Source organism: Amia ocellicauda, chromosome 15 (assembly GCF_036373705.1).
Source record: "Amia ocellicauda isolate fAmiCal2 chromosome 15, fAmiCal2.hap1, whole genome shotgun sequence".
NCBI classification, from domain to species: domain Eukaryota; kingdom Metazoa; phylum Chordata; class Actinopteri; order Amiiformes; family Amiidae; genus Amia; species Amia ocellicauda.
In genome coordinates, this window is record NC_089864.1 from 22,440,100 (window position 1) to 22,456,757 (window position 16,658).

General features: G+C 36.0%; 1 protein-coding gene across 1 annotated transcript in view; it reads right to left on the bottom strand.

Annotated features, from left to right (window-relative positions):
• The window catches only part of LOC136771796 (protein arginine N-methyltransferase 8), a 37,380-nt gene that overhangs the window by 17,515 nt on the left and 3,207 nt on the right, over window positions 1–16,658 (bottom strand). Inside the window, exons 2-4 of the mRNA XM_066724321.1 lie at window positions 11,442–11,639; window positions 8,789–8,944; window positions 619–682 (exon numbers count right to left, since the gene is read on the bottom strand). Coding sequence (XP_066580418.1) covers window positions 619–682; window positions 8,789–8,944; window positions 11,442–11,639 — 418 coding nt within the window. The remainder of the gene's footprint in view (window positions 1–618; window positions 683–8,788; window positions 8,945–11,441; window positions 11,640–16,658) is intronic.

A 16,658-nucleotide genomic window follows, 5' to 3' on the forward strand; every position in this document is an offset into this window, starting at 1 on the left:
ATGTAAAATGACAGCTTCATTCATTTTGATTTGAAATATTCACACTGATATTTTTATGCTAATGTGGTTTAATACATGACGAATCAAGGAGGTGAGGAATATTTTTTTCTTACTCATGCCTTACATTCCTCTTCCCTTGTATATTCCTTCTCTGGTTTGTGGAATATTATATTTGTTTTTAAAAGCTAACTGTGACATAACATACTAACAAATGTTATCACTGGTCTTTATACAAGCCAAACATTGCACAGGGTCAGTGAGTGAGGTGTGAGGTTTTAGATGATGTAACGTTGCTTTGCTAGTTTTTATGACAGTGTATTCTGTTAAGACCTTTCAAATATATTGTTAAAGCTCCCATTTTATGTACAGAAATTGTTGATTTTCATCCAGCTCTCACAGATTCAAGTCGTATTGGAGAACAGATTTAAAGATACCCATTCTGTGTCTGCTTTATGAAGCTCGGAAATGCACATTGGTTCTACGATGGGACAATAAGGTCAGCATTCAATCTAAAAGTTCTTCTCCTTTATACTGATACAAGTCAACACAATCCTGCTATTACACTGTGGATACAAATAACTTCTTAATAGGGATAGAGTGTAAAGGTGGGATTCTTACCGCTGTCTAGATGATTGGCCTTGATTATTTTCTCAGAGTAGTCTGATATACTGGAACACTCAATCTGCAAAGGTCAAAGGGAAACAAAAGACACAGGGATGATTAGCTTCAAGGCCCCAAGAAGAAAGACAAATATGTCTACCATATGCGTTTTAAGTCATGAAATTCTAAGAGAAGCTGAAACAAAATCACAAGTTACATTCTTAATCATCTCAATCAAGAGCAACAGGTTATATAAGAATATAAGAACATAAGAAAGTTTTCAAACGAGAGGAGGCCATTCGACCCATCGTGCTCGTTTGGTGTCCATTAATAACTAAGTGATCCACACAATAAAAATGTGCAAGCCTGCCACATGCTGATGGCCTCATGTGCTGACACTGCAGTGATCTGTTTCAGTCATGTCTCAGCATACAAGATATATGCCCTCACAGATCATGTACCTGATTTGAAGTCTGGACCCACATGCATCTCCAACAGAGTCTGAACACTGCAGGCTGTCTTACTGCATTAAAGTACCAGGGTTAGAAGAAAGGATGAAGCTCAACTCAGATCAGATAGTGTTCAACACATATTTCTGTCCCATCTGCCTGCCTTTACTGCTAATGTATTTATTTTGTAATTATATTCATTTTTTCATTGGTGCACAGTTATGGAATGATGATGAAACTACCCTCATAATTGTCTTCAGATGCTGCTTTTGAGACAGGTCATTCATAAAGGAACATTGGGAGTTAATGTACAAAATCTGAGTAAATTTTTAGCAACATAAACATGAAACACACATCCCATTACTTCTGCATGAATTCAGTTATATTATGGAGACTCGACTTGGGGAGACATCAACAGGCCTCCCAGCCAGATATTTCAGACAGTCCTGTGACAATTCTGAACTCAAATACCACTGGTCTCTCTTACTGTAATTCAATACTGATTTATATTAATAACACTTTAAGGTTTTGTTTTATATTTTAGCTGCACTATAGGTGTGACCCCTGACCACTCCCCCATTAAGAAAAAAAGAAACCTTCATACCGAGAGTCAATCAAAAGCAAAATCTTCAATTGCGTTTCAAGATATCTTTAAATGAATTGGAGATATGTCTACATTAATTTAAGATATCTTCAAATGTACTTTAAAATAATATATCTGCAATTCATTTAAATATATCTGCAATAGTCTACAGTTCAAGATATCTGCAAATCATTTTCAGATATTTGCAAATGACTTCCTGTTCATTTATAGATATCTGTAAATAATTTAAATACATCTGTAAATGACTTCCTGTTCATTTAGAGACATCTGCAAATCATTTAAAGATACATGCAAATAATGTCCTGTATGTAGCCTGAGATTATAATTTCCTGTTCACTTGTTCATTCATTTCTATGTAACTGAATGATTAAACAGGAAGTGATAATCTCAGCAAACATACAGGAAGCATGTTAAAGATATCTTGAAATGATTTGTAGATATCCTGAAATGAAATAGATAATAAATAACTCTGTAAATACAGTTAAATGAGATACCTCAAATTAATGTAGTGATATCTGTAAATGATTTAAAGATATCTTGAAATGCAGTTGAAGATATCTCTAAATGGTAACTTGGCTTGCCATACTATAGTGAAAGAGTTGCTTCACAAGGAATGGCACCACTTTTAGGCCTACACACATAGTATGTGTCTTCAAGCTTGCAAGAATCTTAAAACATTTCTACTTCAATAAAACAGCTGTGGATATAGAACGGGCCTCTGTGCTTCACACAAAGTGTCATGTTTATTTCAGTAATTAACCTTGTGTGGTTTCCTCTAAAGCATCTTGTTTTCTTTCTACTGAAAGTAGATACTCAAGCTTCTCTAATGTGGCAGATGAAGGCAGATGAAATGTCACATTTGCATTTCGTCCTTTTTTTAACAGAAATGTGCAAATTACATCTCCCTTTCCCTGCTTATCTCCTTATGGCTTGATGCAGTTTCTCTTCCCAATCAATGACTCAGTCAGAAAAACATCCTGTTAGGATATGATGGTGGGAAAAGGTTGTTATCCGGGTGCCATTTCTGAAGAGCACAGACTGCACAAGACTTTTTAAAGGTCTGTGTTCAACAGTATAATTTATTTATGTATTATATGAGTGAGAAATACATGTCATGATGGATTTTTAGTTTAATTTGACTATTTTCACCATTTAAAAATGTGCTTAATTGGATAAACATTCATAGTAATATATACATATGTTTTGCATGCATTGTTTCTGTTTGTTTTAAAGCCTATTGACAATTGTAAACCTTGTGTAGTGTTCAAGGTCCTCATTGTAAAGGTTGCCTGTTTTCAAAATGTATGTTTTTCCTCTGTGTCTTTTCAACATCTTAACATGTTGCTTTGGGATCAATTAAACAGTTAGTCTGTGTATTATAGAGTTAAAACAGGTTCCACCAATGAAATTCTCTATTAAAATATGTTTTGTCAGCATAAGAAAAACTTTCAGTATGACTGCATATCAATGGCATATCCGTTTCTGTTTTCCAAATGGTTGGAGCAATCGCATTGATATAATTTGCTTCCATAAGGACTTTACCTGATCAAGGTATTTGCTGTGCCCAGTAACTACTGTGTGTCCTTTTGAAATGTATCTAGTTGGACAGGGGACTGAATCACACCATCATGTTTATTCACAGTTCACCACACTGCATATCTTTGGTTTAATCACTGCCCGAGTCTGTTTCAGCAAACATCCAACATTTCAGCTCTTAGATCCCATCCACCACCCCCCCACCACACACACATACATGTATACTTTTCCTGTTTATGGCTGTTTGCATTCCTTTTGAACACTACTGCCTCAAGCAGGTTTGTGTGAATCATCCCCCTGATGAATAATCAAATCTGTATCGATGATTTGACTTGGCTTTGCTTATTGATTTTGATCTGCTTGAAGGATTGCTTGGACCTCTCTGCATACCATGGTAATAAGAAGTACTCTTTAAAGTTTGAGGCTTCAGACTAGGAGGGAGGAATTGAATGACTTAGGAGAAAAAATGCAAGATTGCTTTTAGCCTTGTTGCCACAACAAAGGATTGTGATGTTAGCTGTTGACAAAGTCTCTAGTGCTTTACATTCTGGTATTAATGAAACCATTCTGAATATATCAGCACTATTTAGTGTTTTAATCATTTTTTTGCCAATATTGCTGTATATCAGTTCTCACAAGACAGTTACTAACAACAACAAAGATCTATAAAGTGCCCAACAAATTAAACATTAAAATATATACATAAGACTTTTATAATTAATTAACTTATTCTTGAAATAATCTACTACTATTTGTCTCTGGGTGTTTAGCCCTTGCAGATTTGAAGTTGTCTATGCAATCTGCAAATCTGAGTTCTTCCGAGATTAGGAGTATCACTAATATAAAGAGTAATAACATGATTCTAGTCAATATGTCATGAACGTTTCATATGTTTTGGGCAATGGTAACACAAGCATGAAATTTCAAATCATTCACTTGTTTGTTCTGTGGTGTAAAGGTCTTTGACAACTTCAAAACCCTTCACAATGTCTGAATGCGGGGGACTTACAAAATCATAATATACTCTTCACAGGAACCTGCACCACAGCTTGGACCACTTTAACTTTTGAATTCCTGGCATGCAATTGTATGTAAATGCCTCTAAGTAAAGTCCTTACTTTTTCAAGGACGAGTGGCTCTGTCACATGTCCACTTATAATATGTAAGCTATTAATTGGAATTCATACAGTAATCCATCAGCTGTCAGAAAAGGGCAGCCACATTCATTTCCAACCGGCTGTCTTTGAAAGCCACGATTGTAGAAAAGAAGGAGGAATAGATCAGAAATGTAGCTCTGTTGATCGATGCGGTCCAGGCCTCATGCCAAGCATCAGTGGGTGTCCGGCTGTGATGATTGCTGCCACTGATTAACTAATTTGTACTACTTTTGAAGAAAGTTGTCTCAAGCACAAAGGGTTTATTAGGAGAATTCCTACACACAGGTGTTTTCCCACTGGGGGTTCATGCTGCTTGTTGCGTTTCAGAATTTAGTCTTCAGAACTCACAAAAAATTTTAATAACTCACAAAAACAGGGAGGTTATTAATTCCCTAATAATATAGAGGAAATGACCCACCTGTTGTACAGAATATCACAAGATTATTACTAACTCGGGCATTACAGTATGCATTACTCTTTATCCATTCAACAGGCATTTTCATCACATATTGCATTCTGCGTAATTATACTTTCCAAAATTCAGAGAAACTTTTTGTTCTGGGACAACCAGCTTTACACTTTAAACGATGTATCAATTCTGCACTCATGATGGTGTCAGTTAAAAAGTGTTTAGACAGTTGTAGTTGATCTTGTGTTTTATTGGTTTGTTTGTTTTTTTGACGTCGTTTTATACATTTTCACTATTTCAAGAATCCAAAATAGTTTCTATAAGGCTTCTGCAGTGCAGCATTTTATACAAATGAGTTAACGAGGTGACAAAGAAATGAACACAGCCAGGATTCCCAAGTCAGGTGCGATAGGGATGAACAGCAAAGCTCGGATTCTTCCAGAGGAGTGCATGAAAAACAGGGCAAATTAAACTTTCCATTGCAGCCGTGTTTCTCTGAATTTAGGTTGAAAATCCTTCCGGCTCCACACAGTGTGGGTCTCATAAACCACTGGCACACTCGGGATAAGTCCCTGGTGCCGCTGAATAAATACAAAGCCTCCATCAGTGTCCGCTGGGCCCAGCAGTATGTCTATTTTTAAACCAGAGGTCCTGAATATGGAACCTCTATTTCACCTTAAGGAGTTCAGTCATGCAGTCACTGCACCTTCCTTATTTAGCAGGAGCTGAAAAAGGCCATATGTTTCTCAAAGTGACAGGCAGACCTTCCACTGAACACATTTTTAATATTTTTGGATCATACTCTTCTGCTTGTGTTTCTTTATTTATATATGTGTATATATATATATATATATATATATATATATATATATACATACACACATATACATAAATGCTACAATTGTGAACACTGATAACTGCTATAATTAGTTCACCAGATGGCTCTTTATAATGAACATTATCTCACACAGAGACAAAAAGCACATTTTGGTTGCTTTATTTCAGAGTAAGTGTTGTGAAGTCTAATGACTCACAGTGCCATTTATTCCATCCATCCATCCATCCATTGTCGAAACCGCTTATCCTGGTGAGGGTCGCGGGGGAAGCCAGAGCCGATCCCGGCAGGCATAGGGCGCAAGGCAGGAATACACCCAGGACAGGACGCCAGGCCATCGCTGAAAGCCATTTATTTTTTTATTTTTTTTCTCATTAGTGAGGAGGGAAATAATCAAATGTAGTCAAATAACAAACTATGGTATTCTTTGTAGTTTCCTTCCTCTCTATCTTCATTTACTTTCTCACAGAGTATATAACTTCACTTGATCCATTTAATTCACGTTTTGTAATTCGCCTTTAAATGTATAAATTATAACATGGCTATAACTACCCCTATTTGTTTATAGCTATGTTATACCTATCTTGTTTGTTTAATCAGTTTCACTGGAGTGCTCTGATAAGCATATTGTGATTCGAGAATGAAAGTTGTTCAGCTACCCCCCCTTCCCTATTACAAGGCTTTATTTATCACATATCTGTTGCATTTGTTAGACGCTCCCATTAGAACAATCTAAATTATTGCTAACCTCAATGGTCCATATTCTCTAACAAAATCATTTAAATTATGACTGTGCTGCTTCACTGAGGGATAAAGTAGTTCCTGTCATCTCCAGTTTTAATTTGGAGAGTTGGAATGGAGCCCACAAGATGCTTTTTTCACTTGAACTCACAGAGATAACATTTAATATGAAATAGATGCATTAATCTGATCTTGTGTAATGTGATTTATGCAATTAGGATTGGAGGAATGATAATTATGTGTTAAAAACAGCACACACACACATATACACATGCTAGAAAAGCAAACGCACTATGGATTAAGTTTACAAAGCAACTTTCCTGAGTAGTAGAATGTATGAATATGCTGTAATAGATCAATAAACAAGCACGATTAAGCTGTATTAGACAAACAGGCTGTGTTCTGTTGTCGTTTCTCTTTGTTACAGAAGTCTTCTCACAGAGCTTGAGGGATGACTTCAATGCTTCTCAGCGAATAATTCCTCGGTTTAAATATGCAAGACATACAGGACCTAGTAGCAGGAGACTGAAATAGTGGTGCAAAATGCAAAATGACTATGTTCAGACACCCCGGAGAGTAACAAAACACTGCCTTCTCCGCAAATTCAGGTAGCGGGAGACTTGCATTTGCCTGTAAGTGATGTGTGCTTTGCTGAACAAGTGATGTACTAAGAAAAACACACAAACGAAACACAACTGGTCATAATGGGACTTTAAAGAAGGATCTTCCCTGAGTTTGCCTCAAACACTGACTTGGAGTTCTAATTATTTCTGCTCTCAGACTAGCTGCAGCCCTTGATTGCTGACAGAGTGGGTGAGAAATGTTAACCACTTGCCTCTTGGAGTGGAACTGCTGTATATTAACACATTATGAGTCAGAAGCCTGTCAGAAAGTACTGGTGAAAAGTGGGAATCGCAAGGCAGACAACAGCTTCGTCTTTTTTCTGTTTTCTGGATGACATCTTTAAGTGCATAGCGTTTAGGGTAAAGAGTGTCTTGCCTGTTGCAAAGTAATTCGTAAAATCTCACTCAGGTCACTTAATGATCCACTGTCAGGCTTTAAAATCGCGACTAAAGTCTTATTTTGCCGATTTTAAAAAGGAAAGTGGGCGTTGTGTGAGTAATTTCATATTTGATTTGTCTTCTGTGTGTTTGCATTTACCAAAAACTGCAGTTTATTTTCTTTAAGCGAGCTGTTGCTATACATCTGAAAATGTTTTAAGACCCCAAATTGATGGTAACTGATTGATGGTCTCCTCTCTGCTGGACTGAAAGTTACCTAGGCTTAAATTCACAGTCAGTGTTTTGAGAACCACACCATGCATTGTGAATTGGGAACCTGTGAATTACTCATGATAGGGACAGTGTTCAGAAACATTCCCAAGAGGACCATGAAGACTTTCTTGTAGAGAAAACTAATCTTCATTAAAGATGTCGGTCACACTTTACAATAGGTCTCACAAATTACAGTTTATTAACATAGTAGGTACTCAGTAACTACATGCTAGTTACTCATAAGAACAGTGTAATTAAGCATTTGTTAACACGTACTTAATGTGTAAAAAGTGTGCCACACCCGTCAGGGGCTTAGGTTTCGTTTCTGAACTGGGGGAGATGCTGTCAATATTGGAGGGGGGATGTGTTAATCATTTTTACACATTAAACAAACAGAATACTAGTTTATATTGTCAAAAGTGTAGAATTGAGAGCAGTAATGTTCAGACTGGACTGTTGATGTCACCCAAAGTCGGATCTCCATAATATAACTGAATTCATGCAGAAGTAATGGGATGTGTGTTTCATGTTTAGGTTGCTAAAAATTGACTCAGATTTTGTACATTAACTCCCAATGTTCCTTTATGAATGACCTGTCTCAAAAGCAGCATCTGAAGACAATTATGAGGGTAGTTTCATCATCATTCCATAACTGTGCACCAATTAAAAAATGAATATAATTACAAAATAAATACATTAGCAGTAAAGGCAGGCAGATGGGACAGAAATATGTGTTGAACACGCACCCGGGGACACAAATGGAAATTGGGCTTCAAGGCATTCAAGACAGAAAACAGGAGACACTTCTTCACACAGAGAGTCGTCACAATCTGGAATAAACTCCCCAGTGATGTGTTAGAAGCAACAATTTGGGAACATTTTAAATCAGATTGGATAGGATCCTTGGATCACTTAGTTATTAATGGACACCAAACGAGCATGATGGGTCGGATGGCCTCCTCTCGTTTGTATACTATCTTATGTTCTTATGTTAACAAATTAATGTGTAACTAGCATGTAGTTACTGAGTACCTGCTATGTTAATAAACGGTAATTTGTGAGACCTATTGTAAAGTATTACCAAGATGTCAATGTAACTGGCATTCAGACAAAACCAAGTATTTCCCCTTTTACGCACGGCAGTACCTGTTGTACGTGTAGCTAGTGCTATGAGGGAACTTACCCCATAAACATGCTTGGCTCCTGCCTTGGCAGCAAACATGGAGAGAATCCCAGTGCCGCTGCCCACATCCAGCACAATCTTGTCCTTAAACACGTGTTTGTTGTGGTACATGGAGTTCCTGTACGTAAGCGTCCGGACTTCATCCTTTAACATCTCCTGCAAAGAGCATTCAATTGTTTGTCACTTAATACTAGAGCATTGTGCCTGTAGGCGAGCTGCAGTGTACACTGAGTATAGTAAGGCTGAGATGCAGGAGTACAGGGACGACCCATGGGTACAACATAGACTCATTTGCATAACTCTTTAATGTCATGTTTAATTCACCACCTCTTGGTTTACAAGATGAACAACAAACACCCAGTGGGACAAATACAAAATAAGCATTTCAATTACATTTGTTAACCTAATCTGAAAGTTTTGTGTGACAATCCCCTACTTCTGTGTGTTTTTTTTTTCTCCACAGGCAAAACAGGTGTTTTGCACTTTGCACAAGGTAATGGGTTCATGAAAATGACCCATGGTCAGCATGCAATAACATCATTTTACAAACACAAGGAACGTAATCAATTATATCTTGTATATTACTCAACTGAACACAGGTACATGCAAAGTTTCTAAATTTCAAATGGTTACCTAAGTCAGCTTCAAAATATTGACTATAACCCCCTAACATAATCTATGTATGGATTAATTGTTCATATGCACGATTTAACTATTGGGCCTTTTATATAATTTTAGTACTGCTAATACAAAATAAATATTATTTGTTCTTTACTGCTGTGAATGATTAGAGGCCAATTAATTCAGATTTTTGTGATGCTGGTGTATTTTAATAACAATTTTCAACTCCCACCCCTGATATTTATGAATTAATCAACATTTTCAGGCAGTATATGGTATTCTGGAAAAGACAGACTGGGTATAATAATTGACATGCAAACATAAATATTGAAGTGTTTTTCCATTTGGTAAGGGCTTTGCTTTTTTAACACTCAGAAGGGTTTCAGACAGACTTTCATGGAAAGTCTTAACAACTCCACAGAAGAGAGAAAAATTGTACTTGGAGACACTGTTTAACGTAGCCCTTAATCTCATCATCATCTTTCTTAAAGGTCTTCAGTCTTATCCTGCTGTGAATACGATTTTACATTTGTCTTTTAATTCATTCAGTTTTCTCTCTCTCTCTCTCAGGCAGAGAAACTATGTAGAAATGAACTTGACCTACATACGCAGTGCCCAAAATGGTTTTATATTACAGCACTTCTTTCTTAAAATATCTTCTACGTCTTACTATCCCTTTGTATGTCTGCTTTTCTGCCTATGTAAATTCAATAACACTTAAACTGAATGGCACAGCAAACTGCAAACATTGTTTCTGTGTTCAGATTGAGAAGGTCAAGAACATAATTACATTGCCTGCCAAAAATAAAGGATGTTGGGATCAGGCACATTTTTAATGATCCTATCATGAAGTTATTTTGAGATGAAAGACCGAGGTTGTATTCAAATGAAGTGAAGATTTGGATTTGGATTTGGCTTGCTTCAGAGCAGGCTCAATAAACATAAAGAAGTAAGGTTGTGTGTCACACTGATTTTAATTTAACATCAGTGATTTATCAGATTGTGAAGAAGGCAAGTAATACATGGCAAGTAGCAATTAGTTTGCTCTTTGCGGAATTATCACAAGCATACTGTGTTAAATATTTTAACATCCGCCTGTGTGGGTGTGAGTTGTAGAAGAATCTGTTTTGGGTAAATTCACAGCGAGTTTGGATAACAGCAAGAAAGATAACTCCATGCCAAGGCAAATGGTTTCATTTTGAATCCCTTGGGTCCATTGTGTATTATACAGTGATACAGTAGATTTGTAATGCCTCGTTATAAATTACACTACCCGAACTGCTCTCCGTTTTTATATGCTATTTCGGAAATGGCTCCAAATGTCTCCTGGGAAATATCAAGCGACATAAAAAGAGAACACAGCCACAGGTGTACTTCTTTATTATAAATATGCAAACTTGAATTTCCAGGAAAGACCTTAGTCAGTATGGGCATCAGGCAACGATTAAGACTGGATATGAAAGGCGTTGTTGAGATAAGTGATTTCCTTTCATTTGGGGAATATTGTCTTCTGCACTGAGGACAATTATCTACTTCTGTGACTCTGATTATACTGATTGTAGATTTGTTTTTGTAGCTAATGCTCATCAGTTTTGGTAATGGTATTCAGTTTTGAGGTGCTTATTGGCCATTTGTGAATAAAGAGTTTATTGAGGTTGGAATTTGAAGCTGCATCAAATATCAAGTATCAAGTGATGCATGCCATTTGGAACAGCCAAGAAACGTCAACTGAACAGTATTTCACGAATACGTAATCATCAATGAAAACCCCAGAGAAAGACAAGTGACAGGAGTTTCAGGGCAGTTGTTCACTTCCTCTCTGGTTGTCAGAGACAAAGCAAGTCTTGAGAGCCACAGTATCTCAGTGGGGAACTATTGATGAATCATTAAAATCAGAGCTCCAACAGGGAATACAGAAAACAAACATTACAGCAGATTACATAATCGTAACACTGGTAAAGAAATTGAATATTTCTTCTGTGAAGTTGAGCTTTAATGTGTGTCAACTGCAACGAAGCCAATCAAAGCCTACCTCGTGAATGCCAAAGTGAGCATAGGAGTCAAAGTAGTAATCCCTGGAAGTCATTTCCTCTGGGTTGAGGAATTTGGCCATCTTCCCCCGCCCTGGGCAGCTGGGCAGGGCAGGCGTGTGGGGGACATGTTGAATGGACTGGACTGGTTTGGGCAGTGGGACAGGCTGGACAGACTGGGATGGGGCACTGTTGATTGGCTATAGAAAGACAAAAACAAGGAAGCGAGTTAAATAGAGTTTGTGAAGATATGAAATTCCTTCTTAAAATCTTAAACCAAATTTAGTATGTTAGTTCTCTCTTATTAAATACCCCAAAACTTATCCTTAATAGATGTAAGATTGCACAGGATCACATCACTGATTTCTTATGATGTTGTCTTATCTTAAAAGGGATAGGTCTTGATCATTGTGGATTATGTAGAAAAAACTGTAGCAATTTCTAAGAGTGCACTGTCGACTTTTCCACTGCTTCAATTAATGCCAAGGGACATAAAATGTGCTTTTGGGATCCTTGTTTGGTTTTCTGGATGAACTTTTCCATTGTCAATTTAATTTCAAGGAGGAACTCATAAGACCATTAAACCATACAATTAAATGATGAAACACTGTAATGTTATTGAGAGACAGCAGGGTTGACAGGAGAAGACAGGAGAGTGCCACAATTGTTGGGGGATGTGCGATGATAAATCAGTAATTATCACTTCCAGCTCCTTCAGGGAAAGTCTGTGAGGAAGCCTGCTCTCCTGAACTAAGCAATCTCAAGGTGTTTATAACATCTCAGATGCTTTTTCACTGTGCTGGGATGAAGACTGACAACTAGAAAAATAAGACTGGAAACTGTTTTTTTTAATGTACTTTTCAGGTTATTTTTAAGCTTGTTTTTCAGAAGAATTCATTCAAATATGTACACAGCTTTGCTAAAATGCTTCACTTTTGTACGATATGGGTCCATTTATGCTTCTGTGAATGTTAGTTCCTTAATAACTGAAATATCTATATTTTCCACTGAAATGCTGATTGATATTTTATCTGTCTGCGATGTTGTCTCATGTTTCAAGTTATTTTAAAAAATATATAATTCATACCAAGCATGTCCTAGAACTGACACAGAGGATTTAGTCTTGCAACCTTGTTTGTGACTTCTCTACATTTGTTGCAGGTATAACAAAGGCAGACTCACGTATACAAAACATCTCTGTCAGGTTCAAATCAGAAGACTGAATCACTGAATCAAAGAAATCTTGATCTGGTGGGTTGCATATTATTTCGGGATAAAGAAAAGGATAAATTGTCAGGGATAGAATTCCTCAAATTTACTAATATATATATATATATATATATATATATATATATATATATATATATATATATATATATATCATAAACTAAACACAATTTTAAAGGAGGAAAAATGTTATACTGTTGAAAATGTGTCTGTGTATCCTCAAAAAGATGCCACAGTTGAAAAGTGACTGTTCACTCTTGATTTGATTCAACACACCCTTTTGTCATAACACCTTTCTGGAATACAATAACATTGAGCTGAGAAAGCAAGATAGCAATTTGTTCGGTTTACCTTTTAAACACATCAAATAAAACATGGCCCACAATTCTGACTCTTTATTAGCTGGTATCTCATACCTAAGCAGTAGCTGATGTGTAGATTACTTAGTTCAAATATGTTAATCTATTGAGCAATAATACAAAGTACTTAAAGGGGAAACAAAAGTATTTTGTGTAATTGTGTGTAAATGTAATTGTGATTTTTAAAGTTTTAAAAACAATTGCTGATATTTATCTGGAGTAAAGAAACGCAGAGAGCAAAAAAACCCTGTCAGATTGGCAAACTAAGCAGACATCCGGTATCCACTAACTCACTAAAGACACAGAAAAGGTCACAACACATGGACACACCATGTTATATTAGTTATAAGATGGCCAGGTAGGTGAAGCAATGGCTCTGACATGGGAGTGGACTATGGCTGAGCAGAGTAGACTGTGGCTACAGACAGTGGTTTGGTATAGGTGACTGATCAGGGCACAGTCGCTAGTTCCATTTCAGTCAAGAGTAGTCTTATCCAAGTACCATGTCCATTGCCGTCTTACCCCACTATGAACCCCAATTTAATATCACTATTAAAGGTCTATGGTCCAGCTTTTTAAATAAAAATACATTACATGAAAACAATCACTCTATGTCCTTATTGATAGTAGGATTACATGCAATGTGTTTGCTGCATTGCTTTCTTCAGCTCAGCTGTTAATGATGGTGTGTGATGTTTGAAGCAGTATAATTCAGTTGGCTATAACACTATGCAATGAGTCTGGGTGTCATCAGTCTTAGAAGGGAGCTAATACAACTCTGTCTCTCTGTCTGTGTCTCTGTCTCTCGGTCTGTCTGTCTGTCTGTCTATCTGTCTCTCTCTCTCTCTCTCTCTCTCTCTCTCTCTCTCTCTCTCTCTCTCTCTCTCTCTCTCTCTCTCTCTCTGAAAATTAAGGGTCACATCGGCTCCATGGGTAAAGTATATCCAAACCTAATCAACTAATCTTAAGATTCATTGCTTAAGCTTTTTAATCTTAAATTTAATGTCACCTCTGTGTCTCATAGATAAATTGTTTGCTGCAAGTAAAATGTATATCACTGCAATGGGATATTGACATTTCTATCTCTCTTTTATCCACAGTGAATGCCATTTTTATGCCACAATTACAAACATTTTGAGAAATACAATGCTGTGCAATACATTCTTAAAATGTATTTCATACGGTGTTATTTTAACTGTTTATAATACATATCAGTAAATCACATATAATATTTGACAGTAAGATATAACAGACATTTAATTATAGCTAGCCTCCTTTTTCATCTTTCTAAGAAAATTATCCAGATGCAATCGTTCATCTTCATTTAAAATCATTGTTTCGATGTTGTTCAAAATTATTTGGTATTTAAATAAATATTTTATAAATAATAAAAGTATGTTTTTTGTAATTTTGTAATTGTATTTTGACAGCATTCCAATGGTTTAGTGCTTTAGAGGCAACAGATGATAAAAAAAATGATTATTGGTGTTATTATTATGTCTCCTTACAAGATTGGAACATATTTTTATTCTTTCCAAAATGAAGAATCTATCCTCATTTTGCTGCCATCTCATTCACTGTAAAATCCCAATAAGAAATCCAATTGACCAACACAATGTACACTCCTACAGTTCGATCACAGCAGGTGAAAATCATGATTAGAAACACTTTGATGTAAAACAGCTTGTTAGGACGCCCTACTGCTGCTATCAGTGGAATGGAACGGTTCACACTGTACTCCCAGATTAGGTTGTCAGAGCCGGGCACAGGGTCAGTCAGGCACAATTATTATTAATAAGATTCTTTAGATGCTGACATCAAAATCATAACACAGAAGATTGAATGATGATTTATCATTACAGGGAAAATCAGCTGCCTAAAGGTTAGACTCAATAGAATGGTTCTTGCTTAATTTCACTATGTTAATGTTTCAGGTGTGTGTGAGAGAGTGGCGCTAAGGAGATGGAAGTGATAGAGTTGTTAATAAGGTTTGTGTTGTTGGGTCACTTAGGTTAGCTTTGAAATATACATGGAGAGAAAGACTTTTGTCTTGGGAATTTCAGTGGGTTGCAGTAGGAGGTCTTTTGTGTGGCTTCAGGGGTGCTTATTACTGTAATGATGTAAACATCTGCACATTAATAATAGATGGTTAATAATTATGTTTCTGTATTTTATTCATGCTTATAAATACGTTATTAGGCTTTTGTAATAACACTAAAATGTTTGTGGGTTATGACAAAGTAACTAATCAGTCTCAAGAGTGTCAAAGTGATGCATTACTACATTGTAATTATGTGTCTCTAATTCTCTATAACTTCATAATTAGGCATCTATGTTTATAAAGCATTAATCAAACAACACCTTCATAACAAATGTCGCATTGCTTTTTATCATAGGAGAACAGAAGAAGATGTAGACACATTCAAGTATTAATTCTGTATAATGCTAAATATAATGGATCCACAGTCTCTAACAAACATTCAATGATTAGCTTAATTGCTGTTTATTTATTTTTCTTATAAGGTAAAGACAGAATGTTTAACTGATTAATCCAAACTGTCTGCCTGTATTTATTAGGCTGATGATTTTTTGTTTCCTAACCTTAAAAGAAGAACATAAATATCCTACAGGTAATTCATTTTCAGAGGTTTTATCAGTGACATGGACTTCATTGTGTATTTGTGATACAGTCTCTGTAAAATATTTTGACTTTCTCTGTTCAAACAGCCAGGTACAGTTATACATGTCAATTAAAAAACATAACGATGATTTTCTTTTTGCTGATCTAAACTTAAAATGATTGAATCCGACCAATTGAGTCAAACTGATAACGTTTAGAATGTACACCTTGTTGTGAAAAGTCTGTAGCTTGAAGCAAATATCAGCCCCAGACCCTGAAAAACACAATTGATCAATCCGGTCAATGTTTTAATTATTGACTGTCTGATTCCTTGTGGAGGACCTACATCTCTGATGTAAAGCACTTGATATAATAGTAAGACTCCAAAAGAAATAATGTGTTTCACATTTTGATCAATATTTAATTTAAAGAATCTTGTAAAGGGCTTATAACAGGGATGGGGATGGACACCAGTCCCCGTTAAAACAAACAAAACAAAATATGTTGGTTTGGAGAGAACATTGCTCACTTTCATATTTTTGCACTCTGTCTCCTCTTTAACTTCATGACAAATATATTTTTCTCACCAGTATATTGAAAGTAAATAGTGAGAAGGTCTATAAATCTTGAGATGGATTTAATGTTGTCCTTCAAAAAACCTTTAAAATGTTTTAATCTCTTAGAAGGAAGACTTAATGTGTATTGTATTTAACTGAAACAGAGTATAGCTCTGAGGTAAAAGTACAAATAATACCCTGCTTTATGAAAACAAACTGTTTCTGACAAAAAATGTAGGGTAACAGTTTGCAGTTTTTTTGTTTAGTTAGTTAGATAATTAGTTAATGATTCTCGTTCATCTTTGCTAATTGCAGATGTTGTTTCTATATTTATTTCATGACAAAATAATGATATTTTCAAACACAATGAATACAGCCTAAGTCACTTACGTACATCAATGTATAATTCATATGATTTATATTTGTGTTTTTGTTTTTTTTACCATTTGCTGTAGA